Source organism: Poecilia reticulata, chromosome 3 (assembly GCF_904066995.2).
Source record: "Poecilia reticulata chromosome 3, P_reticulata-male-v2, whole genome shotgun sequence".
NCBI lineage: Eukaryota > Metazoa > Chordata > Actinopteri > Cyprinodontiformes > Poeciliidae > Poecilia > Poecilia reticulata.
In genome coordinates, this window is record NC_088832.1 from 25,428,882 (window position 1) to 25,447,254 (window position 18,373).

Genomic DNA, 18,373 nt, shown 5'->3' on the forward strand with positions numbered 1-18,373 from the left:
TGTGTTATGTCTACAGACGTGTCTGTCTGTGTGTGCGGCTGCCCCTTTGCCATATGTGCCCTGTGCTGATTTACAGCGCTAGGGGCCAATGCACACAAACAAGGCCTCATCTTCATCTGCCACACACATTGGAGAACAGACAGCCAACTCCTCCTCCTCTCCTGTTGGTGTGTGTGTGTGTGTAGATTTTCTTGTGTACTCTTCTTCACACACTAATAAACCAGAATTTTAACACGCAGCTCAAAGTTCCCTCATAACTGAACAATGAAGACAATGAACAGACATGTTACCCAACAATGTAACTGATACACATTAACTAGAATAAAATGTTCACTCTTCAAAAAGAGATGATTTTTATCTTTATAGCGAGTCACAGTACTCATTAACGAATTCAACACAATTAATATCTTAGCCTTTGACCTAGACTGCCTGTCTACTAAGTGTTAATCACCTTGTCTCAGGTTAGTTCCAAACTGCTGCAGTGTCAAAAGTCCAATTTTTATGCATTATTGGGGGATTTTATGTGATAAGCAAACACAAAGTAGTACATTTTTTGTATATTTACAGATTGAAAGTTGTTGCTCACTCTTCTTTCCAAAATAGATTGGGTTCAGTCAGATTGTACCCCAAATTCTTAATTAAATTCAGGTCTGGACTATAACTGAGCCATTCTAACACATGGACATTTTTTTTATCCAAATCAGTCCATGGTAGCTTCTAGTTGTACGTTTCAGGTTGTTTTGCTGATAGATGAACTCTGACCAGCTTCCCTATCCCTGAATGCAACCCCACACAGCATGATGCTTCCTCCATCATGTATCACCACTGGGAGGGTGTTGTCGTTAGGATCTGAAGTGTTAGTAGTTTCTTTTTTTCTTTTACCATACTCAGCATTTTGAATCTGTGCCAAAAAGTTTAATGTTGGTTTAATCTGAACAAGACCTTATTCTACCTGCATGCTTACCTTAGATGCCCTGTGGCAAACTGCAGATGGGATTTTCAATAATCCCTTTGTTGAGCATACACCTCATTGCTCCAGGTAATAATGCTGTCCTTACCTGACCTGTCAGTTTAGGTGGACAAATATATCATAGTGGGCCTGCAGTTGTGCCATGATTAGAACCTTGCTCATAACCAAATGCCGCTTAAAACTTACCCCCAATTTTATATCTGAGGTTTGATCTAAGTGTTAGTAAGGTTTGACCGTTAGTCTTTATGCTTATTGTTCACTAATGTTCTCTAACAAGCTTAGGAGACATTCATGAGGTCTTCATGAAAGTACGCCAAGTCTACTCAAGTAGACTTTTTTTCTGACAGGTTGGGTAACTTGTAATTTGTTATCTGCTGCCTATTTTTTAATACATACATAATATTTTCTTCATACCTTTCAAAGGTTCCTAATACTTTGAGGAATTATCCTACAATTAATTTTGCTTCTCCGCTTCAAAATCAGTTGCGTTACCTGAAAATAGGTGTATGACCAGGCTTGGGTTTATTCCATGAGAAGTGCGAGGGCACAGACAGAAACTGTTCTGCAGGACCATCTTTCTTCATGCTGTGCAGCGTGTCGTCTGGAGGAGAATCGAGGTTAGAAGACAGGTTTTCCTGGTCATCTAATACCATCTCTCCTTTCCCTGTCTGCAGAGATGTTCTATCCTGTGAGGTCTTCCTCGTCTTTGATGGGATGTCTGTCTCAGATGGGCAGCATTGAAAAGGTGACATGCCCATAGTGGGACTCCCAGCCCATGTGTCCTCTGTCACGCTCCCCCTGGGGGAATGTCCTGGCGTGGGTGTAGGTGAGTGATGAGGAGACAGCGAACCGGGATAGCAAATGTCGGCACTGGAGTGTCGCCTTTTCCCGCAGGGTGAGGTTGGTCGCGAAGAGGGCCTGGAAGGAGACCGTGGACTAAGCCAATTTTCATCAGTGACGCTATTGCGTGGTGAATGGCAGGGGGACTGTCGAGGAGAAAGAGTGGAGTGGGTGTGATGCATAAAGGGGGGGTGATGGTGCTGCCATGGGGACTGCTCCTCTAGAACTCCTCCAACAGCCTGCGGTGACACACAAACTGGAGAAGTCAGAGGGGAGCCCAGACTAAACCTTGCAGCTGCTTCATTCAGCTCCGAGTCAACATCATCATAGACATGTGAAAACGATTCACAAGATGAAGCATCAGAGAACCAGCTCCTAGAGGAGAGGCTGCTGCAGGGGCTAGGGCTGAGCGAAGAGTCCCTGTATGAGTGGTCCAGTGGCAAATATAGATGGTCTCTGGACAAGGGTCTGTCGCCGTGGTAATCCCCATCAGGACCATTGGCCGTCAGCTCCCCCTCACTGGCATCTAGCTCTTGCTGGCAACTAGGGGAGATGGAGGTGATCTGGATACTGGGGCACTCAAAGGCTTTTGGTGCCTCCACAGGAGCAGAGGGCAGCAGCGGTGAGGTGCCATACTTGGAGCCTTGTGCCTCGTAGCTTAAGTGCTCAGTTCCTGTTTTGTGCGATGGAAGTCGCGGTGAAGTGCTGATGACCTGAGGATGGGAGTGCATGCCATGACGAGGCAGGCCAATAGACTGGTGGTTTGTGACCATAGACTGGGGCTGGCCCACATTTAGGATGTAGAATGATGTGTTGTCATCAGGCTCCAGATCTACGATAGATAAAAAAAAGGGATTATTACCATACTGGAATACTGAAGACACCACATTTTAGACATGTTATTGCTTCTCAAGCTTCATGCCAAGTAACCTCTCTGATATTTGAAAGACTAATGTTTTACACTTTCTGAAAGTTCTTGTTGTATTTAAATAATTTCATGGAATTTAACAACTTAGTTTTGTCTATAAAGGCATAAGAAGAGATTGCACAATATTAGAGATGTGCTGATCAATCAGCCACCAATCATAATCGGCCGATTTCCACGAAAAAGTGTATGATCGGTGATTGCCGATCACCGTCTCTTGTTGCCGATCACCAAAACCGATCACATTTATCTCACTTCGCAGGCTGCCTGTGCAGCTGATCTCCTCTTTCCTTCACACCGCACAAGCACGTGGCAACAAATCCTGTCGTCAGAAACTTTAACGCTCTGAGTGTGAAAGGGGACGTTTGCGTGTTGCAGCGGAAAATTACCTCTGGAGTGAAACAAGTTAAAATGCGTCAACATAACGAATTTAATACGGTATTTAAAAAACTAGCACTTGACGGAGTTTGGCTATAATCGAGGCTCATTGCAGGAAAAAAGGACATCCAGAGCGGCCAGATAGCAGGTAAAGCAGCGCACAACTAACACTCACCCGGATGAGGGTCAGAAAGCGAAACAAGTAACCCAAAAAATAACTCAAGTCTTCGAGCTGGCGGGGTAAGACGCTGGTTCTGCTCTTGCTCTTGGACCGCCGTTACGCGCTACTGGTAGTAATATTTCACCAGACAGTGAACTCTCACACCGAACGTCTGCTTAAAGCTGGAGCATGTAACTTTAAAAAAAAGAAGATTTTAGATATGTATTAAAATATGTCTATTATGTCTAAATTAGGTGAATTTATTGCCAGATAATTTTTCCATTTTGGCAGATAACATAGTATCATTTATACCTAAAGCAAAAAATTAACAGCCATTCCAGGCAATCAGTGATCGGCAGAGATTAGCCTCATGGATGATCTGTATCAGAAACAACAGCAAAAGGCCTGATCGGAGCATCCCTACAAAATATTAATTCTTTATGGAAGACACTAATGACTAAAACAATCACAGGTGTTTTGATCAAATAAGTATTGACTTGCTTATTTGCAGTCAGAAAGTTAATAAAATAGAAACAATCTAATGTGTAACAATGCCAAAATGTAATGTTTCAATTGTTGACTTTGTGTTCTATGACTTTGTATTTTTGCATTTTTATGATGTAAAGCACTCTGAGATGCCTTGTTGCTGAAAAGTGCTATACAAATCAAATTTGATTTGATACACAATGGTGTCAGCTGCCAATCATTTTCCCCTCAGCAATTTAGGTAGTTTCATAGCTGACTTTTCTAAGTATAAGATGGAGTTGTATGCAAGTGGCAAAAACCAACCACGGAGATGTTTTGTAACAAATTACTTAAAGTAATTTTCTATTGGCTATCCATAGTCTACTTTAAGGAAATGTGGTATTGTGACACCAATAAACATATAAAAACAAGTTATTGTAAAATTGGTTAAAGGTGTGCATAATCTTTCGTGTTCCACAATTCAACTAGTCCGAACAGGGATCAGAAGATAAATTAATGGAAATTGTTATGTAATGTTTACAGGAAAATTTATTAAACTGAATTAAATTGTACGCCAATTTTTTTTTAAATGTGGAAATCCAGCTACAAAAAAGAAATGATATATGTAAAAGTTTCATTACATTGTTAGGAAACCCTTTGTTTATCGGAAGGGAAGTGTAAAAGAATGAAATGGCAACTTGGGGTAAAAAACCGGATTTGAACTCAGCAATGGCAACACAAGCAACCTTAACAACAATTGCTGTTTTTATCTATTTATAAGTACTATAGTAAATATGTTTTTCCATAATCATTTCCCACTCTATACTTGGATAATAGTAAACCACATTTTTTGAAACCACTGATCTATTAATTCCACTAAACAATGTCATTCTCCTACTTGGAATGCATTTTACATATCACCAACATTTGAACTTCTGTTTCTGAGATTTACAATAACTTATTTGCACAATTTTGCCTCAAGTTTCCTGAGACTTGGGGCCAAGGTATTTCTCAGTTGCAGGCACTAATCTACGCATTGCTCCTGGAGGGATAAGTGATTAACAGCACTTCTCAGGAAACAAATTCACACAACAATGTGTGCTGTCAGCTGTCATCGCAGCTAGCGCTAGGAGGCTATTTTTACCAAAGGTCATCCAGCACAGGCAGCATATATATGTGTATAAACAGACACACTCACTGAAACAGACAAAAGTCCATTGTGTTCATTGGCACTATTCAGTGAGAGTTTATTGATATACTTTCACTGGTCATGCTTCGCTGCTCCCGCTGGAATGTAATCCCCACATGTTCTACATTTTTCATATGCGAAATGTTAATTGCACAGAAATACTTCAATATTATACTTTCACAATGAGGTATCTTATAAATAATTTTGCATTCACCAACAGCAAAAAGAAGAGTTATTAGAAGCAAAACACTGAAGGCATAATCCAACTTGAGCACTCTTAAGCCATCAAAAGCTGACAAGTACAGTCATTTTATTTAAAGGTAGGAAAGATAAATATATTGACTAATGAGCCTTGGAGAACAAAAAATGGTCAAGTGAGTATGCACAAATTATCTGGTTTTGGCTAAAACCACAATGCGGCCTGTACAGGATACTGTTGTGAAACCCTTACACAACTCTTCTATGTATTCCTTAAATTTACAAACCTATTTTCTCCTTTCATTATTGCCAATATGACCGAATGCAGGTAAAACATTTAAGTTTAGACAAAAGCAAACAAAAGTCTCAGAAATTTTGAAGAGGATGCATGTACTCTCCAACATCTCCATCTAGTTCAGTAGCAACAACAGCGGCAGGAGTGGCAAGTTGTACATATTTATAGCTGCTCGGTTTCTGACTGGCCCCGTTTGTCTGTCCCAAGACACAGTAATGGATCCTCTGATGACAGCTAGACTAACTGACAGGGAGCAAAAGAGAAACAACAAGCAGAAAAGGGAAAGCAAAAAATGTGAAAAGCAGCTGAAAAAAGATAAGTTAAAGGTGATGATGGCTGACTGTTGTCTTAATGTACATACAAATTTTGCCAAGAGGAATTTATAATATACAAAAGTGTGCTTTATTTGCTGTAAATAACCGACATTTGTTTTGTTTTTACAAGAGTTTCTTCTAAAACTTGAAGTAATTACAGCTCAGTTGAACCATGGTAAAAATGTGCTTTTTTTCATTCTGAACAAGCTTTCCTTCTGTACAACGCCCTGTGTAAATCCCTGAGGCACACATTACTAAAGGTCTAGCCTACTGTGACAAGTAATAGATCTCAGAGCAACTAAACATTCCTGATGCATTGGGTTGCAAAACTAATCAGTAATTAGGAAGTATAGAAGTAATGTTTTGTGGTGAGTGAAGGAAAAGAGTTTGGGTTATGAACAAGTTATTTCAGGCAGCTCCAGAGTAATGCCTTCTGTGTAGAATGACTTACTCCTTTTTAAGGGGAACTAGAATGTTTTTAAGAGCTTTAAATTGTTGAAAAAATAAAGAAACCAAACAGTAGCTACAGAGTCTGAAATTTACTACTTAAAGTGGAGAGAGTTGGGGGGGGGGGGGAAGTCCTGCTTAAAGTGCATTATATGGAGGGATTTATATACAGAAAGGGTGGGTGTATTACTTTTGAGCTCGACAGTGAGTCTTACATTATCTAACACGCAGTTCTAATTAATTGTCTCTCTCTGCCTTCCCACTTGTGATTTTTAGCTGCTCTGTCTCGTCTTTATACCTTTTCGGTTTGCTCTACTTTAACTCTTGTATATAAGTATTTAGAAAAATGTTGCATTGTCCAACAAGTCTCAGTTTCAGTTGCAGGATTCAAATGGAAAGGTCAAAATTAATGTGCAGGCTACAAATATGGAGCAACTGTGTGACGCTCCAACCAAGCAATATTTCAGTTCTGAACAGAAAATGAATCTAACTCAATACTAGCAATATCTAATAAATTGGCCAGCTGGTGCAATTCTTCCATGAAATCATCACAGAAAATCTTTAATAAAGTCTTAATCTGAAAATGGTATTCATGTCATTGTCAAATCTATTAGATTAATATAAGGCATCAAACACTAGTTTTAATTCATGCTGGTTTACGTTTTTCATCCACTTGATGATGAAGATAGACAAATAAGTAAACAGATGGGAGTGATACTAGGGGTGACCAGGCCGCCTGGCTCACAGCCCTCATCATCCTCAGAGTTAAAATTAGGTTGCTACCTAAAACTGCACAGTGTAAGGAAATGGGCGGGTGGTGGGAAACCCCCTTGTAAGAGCCAAAGTCACCTTAGGAAAGGAGGTCAGACTGGACCATGTAATACTATTTCCTTATCAATGGACAGTGTTGCAAACCAAACGCTCCTGAAAGGCCTGTGCGTCACAGACTCCTCAAGTGTCCATACATCAGACAGCCAATCTGGTTAAATAAAGATCTCTAAGAGGCTTTGCTGTACCTAAGCTAATAATAGTTTCGCCTCACTGGGAGATGCTTCAGTGAAGGAAGGATTGGTGGATGTTTGTGACACACCACCAAGACCATTGTGTTCTCACTGTAACCACAGGGAACAGCCTGATCCGCTGCTGATGGAGGCATTTACCGTAGCTCCTTGACATAAAGCTCAACAGGTCCCTGGCTGAACATCACACTGCCAGAAGATTCTCACTTGGAAGATAATCTCTTCCTCCCTCTTTCTATTCTCTCCACACACAAAGTGTGTCAGGGTGCTGTGACCAGTAATGACACACAGGCCTACATTCTGACGAACTCTGGTTTACTACAAGGACAAAGAAGGATTTGTATCAAAATAAGATGAACTATTAATTACTGAATGTGTAGTTTTTGTCATCATTTAAAAATAAATGTATAAAGCTGTTGTGTGAAGATGCACTTGTGAGCACTGTTGTCTTACAGTATGAAGGACCTGGATACAAATCCTGGCCATCGCTTTTTTGCTTTGAATTTTTCAACCTCTGAGTACTAATAAAACACTAAAGCTAAAGTTAGTGCTCCTGCTGAGACATATCAGTCTTATAAACATCCATGTAGTACTAAAGAACTAATCCAAAGATTTGGTTGTAGCCCTCACAAAGGAGACCACGTTGAAAAAGAGATCCTCATCTTTGTGGCTAATAGATCAACTGCACTGTTTTCTACGCTAATGTTACTGCTTTATGTTTCTTCTACTTTCTAATGTTCTACTGCTTTGATTCATGCTGGTCTACTGTGAACATTTACTGCATTAATGTATACATATATATATATTTTTTTGTTTTTTTTTTTGTTTTAGGTTTTATTGGCTCTAGTGGCCTTTATTTGATAGTTAATTAACAGGAAAGTTGGTAATGAGAGATGGGGAAAGACATGCAGCAAAGGTCACCAGGCCGGGAATCGAACCTACGTCAAGGACTAAGGCCTCCATACATGGGTGGTGCTTAACCCCTGCGCCACCACAGCACACCCTACATATTCTTGTTTTAAAATATTTGGGGTTACATATTTTACCAAAGCTCTGTCACATTTAGACCACTTTATTAGTCTATAAATATGTTAACCCCATCTTTTTTGTTGCATAAACTTAAGTTAATATAGAGGGGGTTCTTATATTTTTAAACATTTCTACACTATTATGTAAAGAGTAGTGCTACACAGCAAGAATGAGAATAGAAAAAATTGCATAATAAAAACATTCTGAAAACCAGAGCTACTTTTAGATACTACAGGACTTAGTATACCAAATTACAGTCCAGCTCTTTCTGTGTCAATTTGCAAATAATTGTTTCTGTGTGCTTATGCATGTGCATCTGCTCTTAACATATTAATGTCTCAGGTTACCAACCTGCCCTAACACCATGTGGTGCTGAAGCAGAGTGGTAATCCAAGCCAGGGTTCCCTTTCTTGTGGGCAGGCAGGTTGATTAGGAAAGGCTCTGATTACATCCCATGTACAGAAGGCTTTGTGTTTTGGTCAGTCTCCTCTTTCAGCACTCATCAAGAGCTGCTAGTCAACAGAGCGGAGAAATAAATGTCCCAGTAATCCTTGCACCATGAATCCTGGTAAAAATGCTATATGTTATACAGAACATATGATAAATAATGCATTGCTTTGTTTTGAGACAGTTTATTAGTTTATTAGTACCCAGAGGTTGTTTTTAGTAATATGGTTGGCAAACAAATAAATTAAAACACGTTTTGTTTAACTTAACAAAAGTTCAAGTCTGTCTACATGTCAAGCAGCATCGACGGCAATTATATTTTATTGAATAGCAATTATATTATTTTTCTTATCTAATTATCCAAGATGGAGGACAAATTTTACAGATGTAAAGCTATTTTTAGAGGTATACACATCTGTAAAAAATATAACAAAAAAACATTCACCAAATTTTCATCAATGTTTCATCCATCCATCCATTTTCTTTCACCCTTGTCCCTCAGTGGGGTCGGGAGGGTTGCTGGTGCCCATCTCCAGCTAACGTTCCGGGCGAGAGGCAGGGTACACCCTGGACAGGTCGCCAGTCTGTCGCAGGGCAACACAAAGACACACAGGACAAACAACCATGCACACACACTCTCACACCTAGGGACAATTTAGAGAGGCCAATTAACCTGACAGTCATGTTTTTGGACTGTGGGAGGAAACCGGAGTACCCGGAGAAAACCCACGCATGCACAGGGAGAACATGCAAACTCCATGCAGAAAGACCCCAGGCCGGGAATCGAACCCAGAACCTTCTTGCTGCAAGGCAACAGCTCTACCAACTGCGCCACTGTGCAGCCCCCATCAATGTTTCTTGATACCAAAAAAAAACACAACAAAAACCATCTGGTTTTAAGACATGGCCAGACAGAAAATATTTCAATAAATTCAAACTAATTTTGCAACGATAAAGTATACAAGAAACAAAAAAATATGTATACATTAATGCAGTAAATGTTCACAGTAGACCAGCATGAATTAAACTAGATGTTAAGCAGTAGAACATTAGAAAGTAGAAAAGCTAAAATTGGAAAATGACTAAAAACCCAAACAAATTATTCTGCAGAGCTACAACATATCACACCACTACTACGGAGGCTTGTTGCCAGGCAGACGGATTTAGGATGATGACCCTCTAAACAATTAGCCACAAAACAATATGTCTGCACCCAAAGTACAACTTATGTCCTTGCCATTTTTTCCATTTATCACCAAAGGGGAAAAAATGTGCAGCTAAAACTGATTGCTCCGATTTATCCCTGGAACCATGTTGGTTATAAAATTGTATTTAGGTCTTTCTTATTGAAAAAAAGAAATATCCACAACAAAGACATGTAAATGAAAGTGTGAATTATCTGCTGTGGTGTGTTAAATGTCCCTCACCAGTCAGCCTGAAAATTGGCCAATTCAGTTCCACTGCCAAGTGTTGCCCCTGACAAAAGGCTGATTGTATTTTTTTGCACTATTATTACAGTAACAGATTTGAGTAACAGAGAAAATCTACGTCCCCTCTTTTATGTCATAATCCAAAAAAACTGTTAGAAACTAAAAGCGTTATTTTTTTAGTAAGTGTACTCCTAAGAACTGTTTCACCAAAAAAAAAAAAAAAGTTAACAGACTGCCCTGAACTGGTAAAGCTTTTCACCAATTATAAAAAGTTTTGCCATGACTCTGGTACAGGCTTTAATTTATCTATGAAATTATTTATAATTAAATACAAGCACTTTTTTTTGGTTTTGGAAACAAAAACATTGTACATTTTTACTATGGATGTATACCTCTGAGCTTCCACAGATACAGTGATTACCGGCAGAGCTCACAAAGGTAAATTTAATTCCATCGCCCAAGGTTTTCCAAGAACTCTGCGTCTGGCCGGTGCCCTGCATTTCTAAACACAGACCCAGTGACGCACATGCACACACGTATTGTAAGGCTTGGCCTACACCTGTGTCTCTAATCCTTGTTGGTTGGGTTTGGGCCAAACTCATTGCTGATCCCTATATGTAAATGTGCCTGGGACCCCAGGTAAAAATATATATAATAATAATAACCATTAAAACTGTGCAGAATAAACGTTCTGTTAAAAGTAAGGCAAGAAAGCATATTCACAGTCATAAAAGAATCATGTATATATAACAGAAATGCCATACATCACAAAATTAATCTGACAAATGAAGAAGAGCCTTTTGGGGTTGTAATCTGCAATGGTATGTTTGGCTTATAATAACAAGCCTTAAGACTGAGTGGCCAGTAGAGACTTAATAATGTCAGTCTAAGCCAATGCCAACATATGCCAGCAGCTAAATTAAGCTCCTAATTAACAATCTCATGCCGTGATAACATTATGGGATAAACGGAGCGCCAAGTAACCATCTGAACCAAATATTTACCAACAGATAAAGATCCTTCAGCAGAACAGGATCAACCCATCTAAGAAACATTAATGTGATCGTCTGAGAAGCTCTCTATTCAGGTTTTTACTATGCATCTTACAATCCTAAATGACAAAAAACAGTTGTGGTCACATCTTTGACATTGCAATGCAAAGTTTTGTTCAGGCAAAACACAACTTTATATTTATAATGAAAGGGGAAATGAGGAAAGGTGTCAAATACCTTATTCTGAGCGCAAAAGAAAAAAAGTGACTAACCTTTGTAAGTCTGTTTTCAAAGATGAACCGCACAATGGTGCAAGTTAAATACACCCCCACAATACGCGACACCCACAAAGCAAGAAAAATAAACCAAAGAGCTTGTGCTCCTGCGTGTAGCATAACAGGAAGACATTTTTAGAATCCCAGCTTTATGAATGATGCAAATAATGTTCTCTTCTTCAAGGTATACTACAGGGTTTTTCTCTAGGTGGGGTTCTGTGGAAAGGTTATGAGCAGTCATTATTTTACATGTTTAAAACAGAGACTGATGCAGCTTTCAGCCATCTAAAAAAAAAAAAAAATCTGCCATTGCATTTCATATTATGAGGCACACAGAGGATACCACAGTCAATACTTTACATGGAGTTGTTCATCTTTGAGTGTCTTCAGTTTGGACTAAACAGTATTTAATTTTGCCTTGAAGCTAAACCTAACAGCTAGTCAGAAGCAGGGCCCAGACTACGCTTTGGATTTTTGTAGTTTTTAATCAACTTCAGTGCAATTTATAGTTGAAACCACTGTCATGTTTAATTAGATGCCTATTTACATAAAAGTGTGGTTATTTACAATGAGAACTGAGGTTCTCTGCACTCCATAACAACCTTTTCACTTAAATACAAATTGGAAAACAACTTTCTCCTACTGCCCGAACAAAGGGTAATGCAGCACTGCCTCTCTCCTACAAGTTTGTGTAAATACTGTGGCACAGATAAATTTTAGTGCTTTTTGTCAAGGCCAACTATGAGGACATGTTTGCTTCGACCTCTTTGCAAACTGAGCATTTTTAGAGAGTTATACACAGCTGGTAAGATACTGAGTGTTCATAAACTCTTCACACAGCCCACCTTGGAAATGTCTGACTTTTCCAAAAGACGTGCTAAATGTCTCCATCGGTCTGTAGAAAAGTAGAAGAAAGCATCTGCACATTTGAAGAACAGTCGCTGCAGCGAGGACATGCATAACATCAGAGGCCATTGCCAACAGGAGTGACATTTAAACATTCTGTTGAAGCTGACTGTGCACGTGCCTGAAAAAGTCAATCAGGAAGAGGGAGAAAGAGAGCGAGAGATCAAGGCAGAGCGCCATACAAAGAAACAGTGCTTTTGTTTCGTGTAAGAGAATGCAAGGGAGCACAGGTGTCAGAAGAAAAACAGATCAGAGGGAAAGTGAGACAAGAGTTAAAAATAATGTGACTTAAAGAAAGGACGGTAATTACAGCTGATCCACAGGCCACTGAGAAACGCTTTAGTATGCCTAATTTTTTCATCACAGTTTATGCAAAAGCACACATATTCTGAAGTTCATGCATCGATCAGAGCCTGTAGGTCAAACACCTATTTAAAAAACATCAAAATTTCTGCAACAGAACAGAAGCACTTCCCATTCAGTAGTCAGGCCAAAAAAAGACAGAAAAACAAGCAGGAAATAATTATGGCGCAAACAGGAAGACTGCAGTTTCCACTCAAAGAAAATACAACTGGAAGCTCTACGACAATAACTAAGTAAAGATAGCCTTTAAGATTATTTTTATCCGCTCCACAGCTTTATCAACCTATAAAAGAACAACTTCAGAGTGATTTATTAGTTTCTTTTTCAAAGCTTAAGTTATTATTTTACCATTTTTATTGATTTAGCATGATAAACTTAAAAATAAAGCTTTAAAAAGGGCCTTGGAAGGGTTCTGTTGAGTTCATTATGGGGTTGAGTACAGAGCAGGGGAGAAGGACATGCACGTATGCACTGCACCCAAGTTTGGTACTGGTTGCTGGGAGACCAAGGGAAGTAGCTAGTTTTTCAAGCTGCAGCTTGAATGCAGTGTGTGTCTGTTAGATTGTCAGAGGGAGGGTATGGGATCACATTTAGGAGGACGAGTGAGCGGCAGCAAGGAGGCGGCTCACAAGGAGCTGCACTTGTCAATGATTACTTGAGACTGAGTAGAGAGCAGTTTGACTCTGTTGACATGTAGAGAAGAGTAAGAGCAAGACTGCTAAAAAAAAAGATCATGAGTCCACCGAGATCTGAGAACACACATTCAAAATCTATTATGTTTATTAGAGGGCAATAGTTGCCATTTTTTTAATTATAGGCAGTATCCTAGCAGCTGCAAAAAGATGGTGTGTATCTTAACCCATATTCAAATAACTAACTTCAACAGCAGTGAGTTGGAATCAGAAGACGGCTCCAACAGAAGTAGCTTCATTTATCATCTGTACTTGCAAATCGTTCTACTTTAGAGGCTGGATCTGATCCTTAAACATGATACCTGAGAGTCTCTAGAAATGTCTCCAAAAGATTTCTTGAGGCAAAAGAGGAGAAAGATGATGCATTTTCAGACAAGTTTTTTTTGACCTATGAAACAAACCGCTGGTGTACAAGACTCAGCTTGACACGATCAAGCAACAGGTTTAAAATGGGTTTCCCACTTCCAGTGTGAAAAGTATTTTAAAAAGTGCTCATGCTCCGACTAAAATGTCTAAAATGTTATTGTGAAAGCATAAACTTTTAGGACCATACAATAGTTGCATTTTCTTTAGTTTAAAATATAGTGAAATGTAAAAAGTTTAAATTTCACAAATGTTACAAGAATTGTGGAGTTCAAATGCCCATTATTCAAGTAGTATAGTCCCTTAAAAAAGGATCAATATGCCTTCAACATTAAACTTCAACATAATGGGATTTTATGCAAATTGTCTACAAAATGTATGTATAGTTGTGAAGAGGAAGGAGAATAAAACTCTATACATCAACAAACAAAAGTCTAAAAAAATGTATAATGCACTAGTATCTAGTCTTCCTGATCCCATACATTTTAAGAACCACCTTTTCACTGCAAGTGTTTTGAGGGATGTCTCTGCTGTATTCTGGAGACTAAACTGTTTGCAGATTCTTCTTTGCAAAACAGCACAAGCTGGATCGACAGCATCAGTTTTCAACCCACTAACTGTAAATTAAATTCAAGTGTGGATAGCTTTTCTTCTGGGATTGCCCTTTATTTACCTCTATCCATCTTACTTCAATCATTTCTGCACAAAATTCCTGTCCCAACTAAATAAAGGTGTCCCCACAGCATAATGCTGCCACCATAATGTTTCTCACTAAGTAAGAAGGAATGTTAGTTTTTTTTTCACCACATATTTAGGTCACACTTGCATATGGGGCAAAAAATTACACAATTGTCTAATCTGAGGAATTCATCTTCCTCAGCACATGTGCACAGTTGGAAGACTGAACAGATAGTTGTCCATCCATCCATCCATCCATTTTCTTCCGCTTATCCGGGGTCGGGTCGCGGGGGCAGCAGCTTCAGAAGGGAGGCCCAGACTTCCCTCTCCCCAGCCACTTCTTCCAGCTCCTCCGGGGGAATCCCAAGGCGTTCCCAGGCCAGCCGAGAGATGTAATCCCTCCAGCGTGTCCTGGGTCTTCCCCGAGGCCTCCTCCCGGTGGGACGTGCCCAGAACACCTCACAAGGGAGGCGTCCAGGAGGCATCCTTACCAGATGCCCGAGCCACCTCAACTGGCTCCTCTCGACGTGGAGGAGCAGCGGCTCTACTCTGAGTCCCTCCCGGATGACCGAGCTTCTCACCCTATCTCTAAGGGAGAGCCCAGCCACCCTGCGGAGGAAACCCATTTCGGCCGCTTGTACCCGTGATCTCGTTCTTTCGGTCATGACCCAAAGCTCATGGCCATAGATGAGGGTGGGAACGTAGATCGACCGGTACCGAAGAAGCTCAGATAGTTGTCCTACTTTTGTTTCCATGTAGCTCCTCCAGAGTTAGCATTGTCCTTTTGGACGCATCAATGATTAATAGACGTCTTTCTCTCTTCAGTTTAAATTGATGGCAAAATCTTGGTAGAATTAGTGTTCTGGCAAACTTTTCTATTTCGGATGATAGATCAAGAAATGCTCTGAAATATTCAAAACTTGAAAGATTGTTTTGCAACCTCTGTAAGCTTTTCCACATCTTTTTCCTTGACGGTTCTGGTGCATTTCAACTAGCAAAAAAGGAACAACAGTGCTGCCAGCTACAACACAAATTTTGATGTAAATGTAGGATTTTATTGGACAGTGTAAAAACATTGGTTCCCATTACTTGAGTTGACCCTCACTGTGGACTGAACATAAGGGGTCTCGAAATGAGGAAATGAGACAGTCACACTAGTTTACACTGGTTTCATCAATTTGTTGAAAGACATTACAAAACCATAGCTTCAAATTGATAAAAAAAAAATACATAGAATAGCTGTTGGGACTGTTTCTGTTGCCATTTTGCAAATAAACCACAGATAGTCTGTGGTTTAAAGAAGTCATTTCAACATTTAAGTTATTTCCTCACTATATAAACGAACGCAAAAAGAAAAAAATCCGTAGATGCAGAAGTTTTACAGATTTCACTCTGCTGTAATACAAACTCTGACATGTTGATGCAGCGCAGCCAACAGTAGCTTGAGTTACACTAAATTTAAACTAGACAGATGCCTTGCATAGTTACTCATGCCTCACCCCAGGAAACAAACGTCTCATTCATCATGCTGGGTGCCGGGACCCCCTCATTTCTGCGGGGTTAGGGGGCACCCACATGATGATCTGACTCTAGACGTCGACCATATACTTTCCAACCTTTGACCTCCCAATGTTTACATTTAAATTGATACAACTGTAAGCTCATAAGCACTTGTCTCCAGTCTTAGTTAAAACCTGAGTTCGATTAAAATTTGTTCATCAATACAATTGAAACAATTTGCTTTTCTTTAATTATTTAAATTTTCTATATAAAATTCTTAATTGTTTTTGCTCAACAAGCAATGGAAACATAAAAACCTTTGAAATCAAACTTTTAGTGAGAGAATAAAAATATGTTTAGAGTATTTCAATCCAGGAACAAAAACTTCAGAATCAGAAATTTAAAAAGAAAATAATCAGTACAAAATGGCAGCGTTTTCTCTTGTCATCTCCTAACCCAGGAAAATGTGATCACATTTTTGATCATTTCTGAATGTGTCGTTTTGTACTAAACAGCTGTTAGAAGACTCTCATCTGACTCCTGTTCATAAAACCAACACTTGGCTAGAATACAGGACTACCGCCACACTCACCTGGCGATGTGGCGCAAAGCATACTTCCACTCTTCTCCTCCTTACAGTGAAATGGCGAAGAGTGCAGACTTGCTGGGACAACAGGGATTCTCCTGCTCCGAGTACAAAGTAGTCACTAGAACCTGCCGCCTGCCCTCTGCCACTCTCTTTGGGAGCTCAAAATAGTCCACCATGAGAGCGATGTAATTTCAGTCTTTCCCACGACAAGGACTAGGAGGATCGTGCTCTTGGCTCACAGGAGTAGAGCAATGACAATAACAGGCACAAGGGCAAAAGCGCTTTGTCCGTTACTTGTTCTCAGTTTAAACATTTCACCGTTATAAAATCATCTGCTTGACATTTCTTTACATCCAAACATGACAGCAACAACTGCGCTGGTATAAAAAAAAAAAGAAGAAGCCCCAGCTCAATAACAGTTGCAAATCAAACCTGACTAGTCACTAAGTGGTTTTGGTGACTGCTGGCATCTGGATATTTCATTAGCTTAGATCAGCCTCTCTGATGTCACTCGTGGTTTCTTTCATATCCTGAGAGAGCCGTAAGAGGAAAGAAGCCTGAGGCGTCCTGGTGGCAGGTCTGCAACTCTGTTTTTGCTACCATATGAACAATAAACGGGGAGGGGGGAAAAAAAAAAAAAAAAACTTCCTGCCTTATGACAGCAACAATAGCAAGTACATATAAAATTTGAAAAAAGACAGATTAGGCTGCTTAAGTAGAACAAAAACACTGTCTTTCTCTCAGCAGCTAGACATGCTGTGCCCCCCTCTTGTATCACTCCTCCCTACCATCTGAACCCCACATGGTATGATCGGGCAGAAAGCCAGACACCTCTACACCGGATCTACTACCCTGTCACCCATAAGCGGCACTGCTGGCCCACCCCTTCTTTATTTCTAACCCCCAATTAGTCCACCACAAAATCCTGTTCTGCCTTATCCACGTTTGTCTACTTCAGCACTGAATCAATTATGTTTTCCTCTCTTCAAGAAAAACACAGAGTGTACATCAACAGTAACAAAACAGCTTGAAGTCAAGAATTAGACAGATCTTCTGTGAATTTAAATGCATCTTTGGATTACTTAATAAAAACAATAAAAAGGAAAAGAACAAAACTTTGAAGTTGTTTGTTGTAAGCAAAAACATCACTCATCCGTTGACAGTGCCGCCACTTTCAGAAGAATTTGTTTCACAATGACAGCAGAAATTTATAAAGTGAATAACCATCAACTGACACTGATTTTTACATAGTTAGTCACATATGCTAAATGACTCACATATCTAACAACACGTGGTTTCATTCATCAAGGAAGATCGCAGCAGGTCGTCTAATTTTCTTTTTAATCAGTCTCTAGCCTAAAGAAATTTAGATATAAATGTGTTGGATCTCCAATCCTAAATATTTGTCTAGCTATACTTCCATTATTCTTTAATTTCTTGCGTCTTTATTGCATTGCTAATTGAAGTTGTTGAAAGATGTTCTGATATTTTTCTAAAGGTTGTCGAAACAAAACAAGCACCGACCATAATAATCACACCACCATGCTTCAAAAAGAGCATGTGGTTCACGATACAATCATAAAGTGTCTTTGTTTTTCCCCAAAAAACATTCCAATGTAAATAAAATTTGTTTATGCTTGATGTTACTTCTATGGGCTGTTAATATCAAACAACGTGAAAACATGTTTATCATAGAATTGATTTTTGTAAGTTTATCCGTTCTGAACTCCTATGTTCACATGCGCTATATAATTACTGTAGTTGTACATGTTCCTCTTCTAGCCTTGGGATTGACTAGTTAGTCACAGTCCTTTCACCTTAATTCAGACTGGATAAATGGATGAAATTCCTGGTAAGTGGTTTCATCTGTTTGTGCAAAGGAGACACATGTGGAGTCACTATTTGTTTC

The 18,373-nt window shown here is 39.5% G+C and overlaps 1 protein-coding gene across 1 annotated transcript in view; it reads right to left on the reverse strand.

The window, feature by feature from the left end:
- The window catches only part of nfatc3a (nuclear factor of activated T cells 3a), a 58,876-nt gene extending 41,085 nt beyond the window's left edge, over window positions 1–17,791 (reverse strand). The window contains 3 exon segments of the mRNA XM_008405477.3: window positions 1,463–2,642; window positions 16,468–16,517; window positions 16,519–17,791. Coding sequence (XP_008403699.2) covers window positions 1,463–2,642; window positions 16,468–16,517; window positions 16,519–16,640 — 1,352 coding nt within the window. The 5' untranslated portion in view covers window positions 16,641–17,791.
- Window positions 17,792–18,373: the final 582 nt, after the last annotated feature.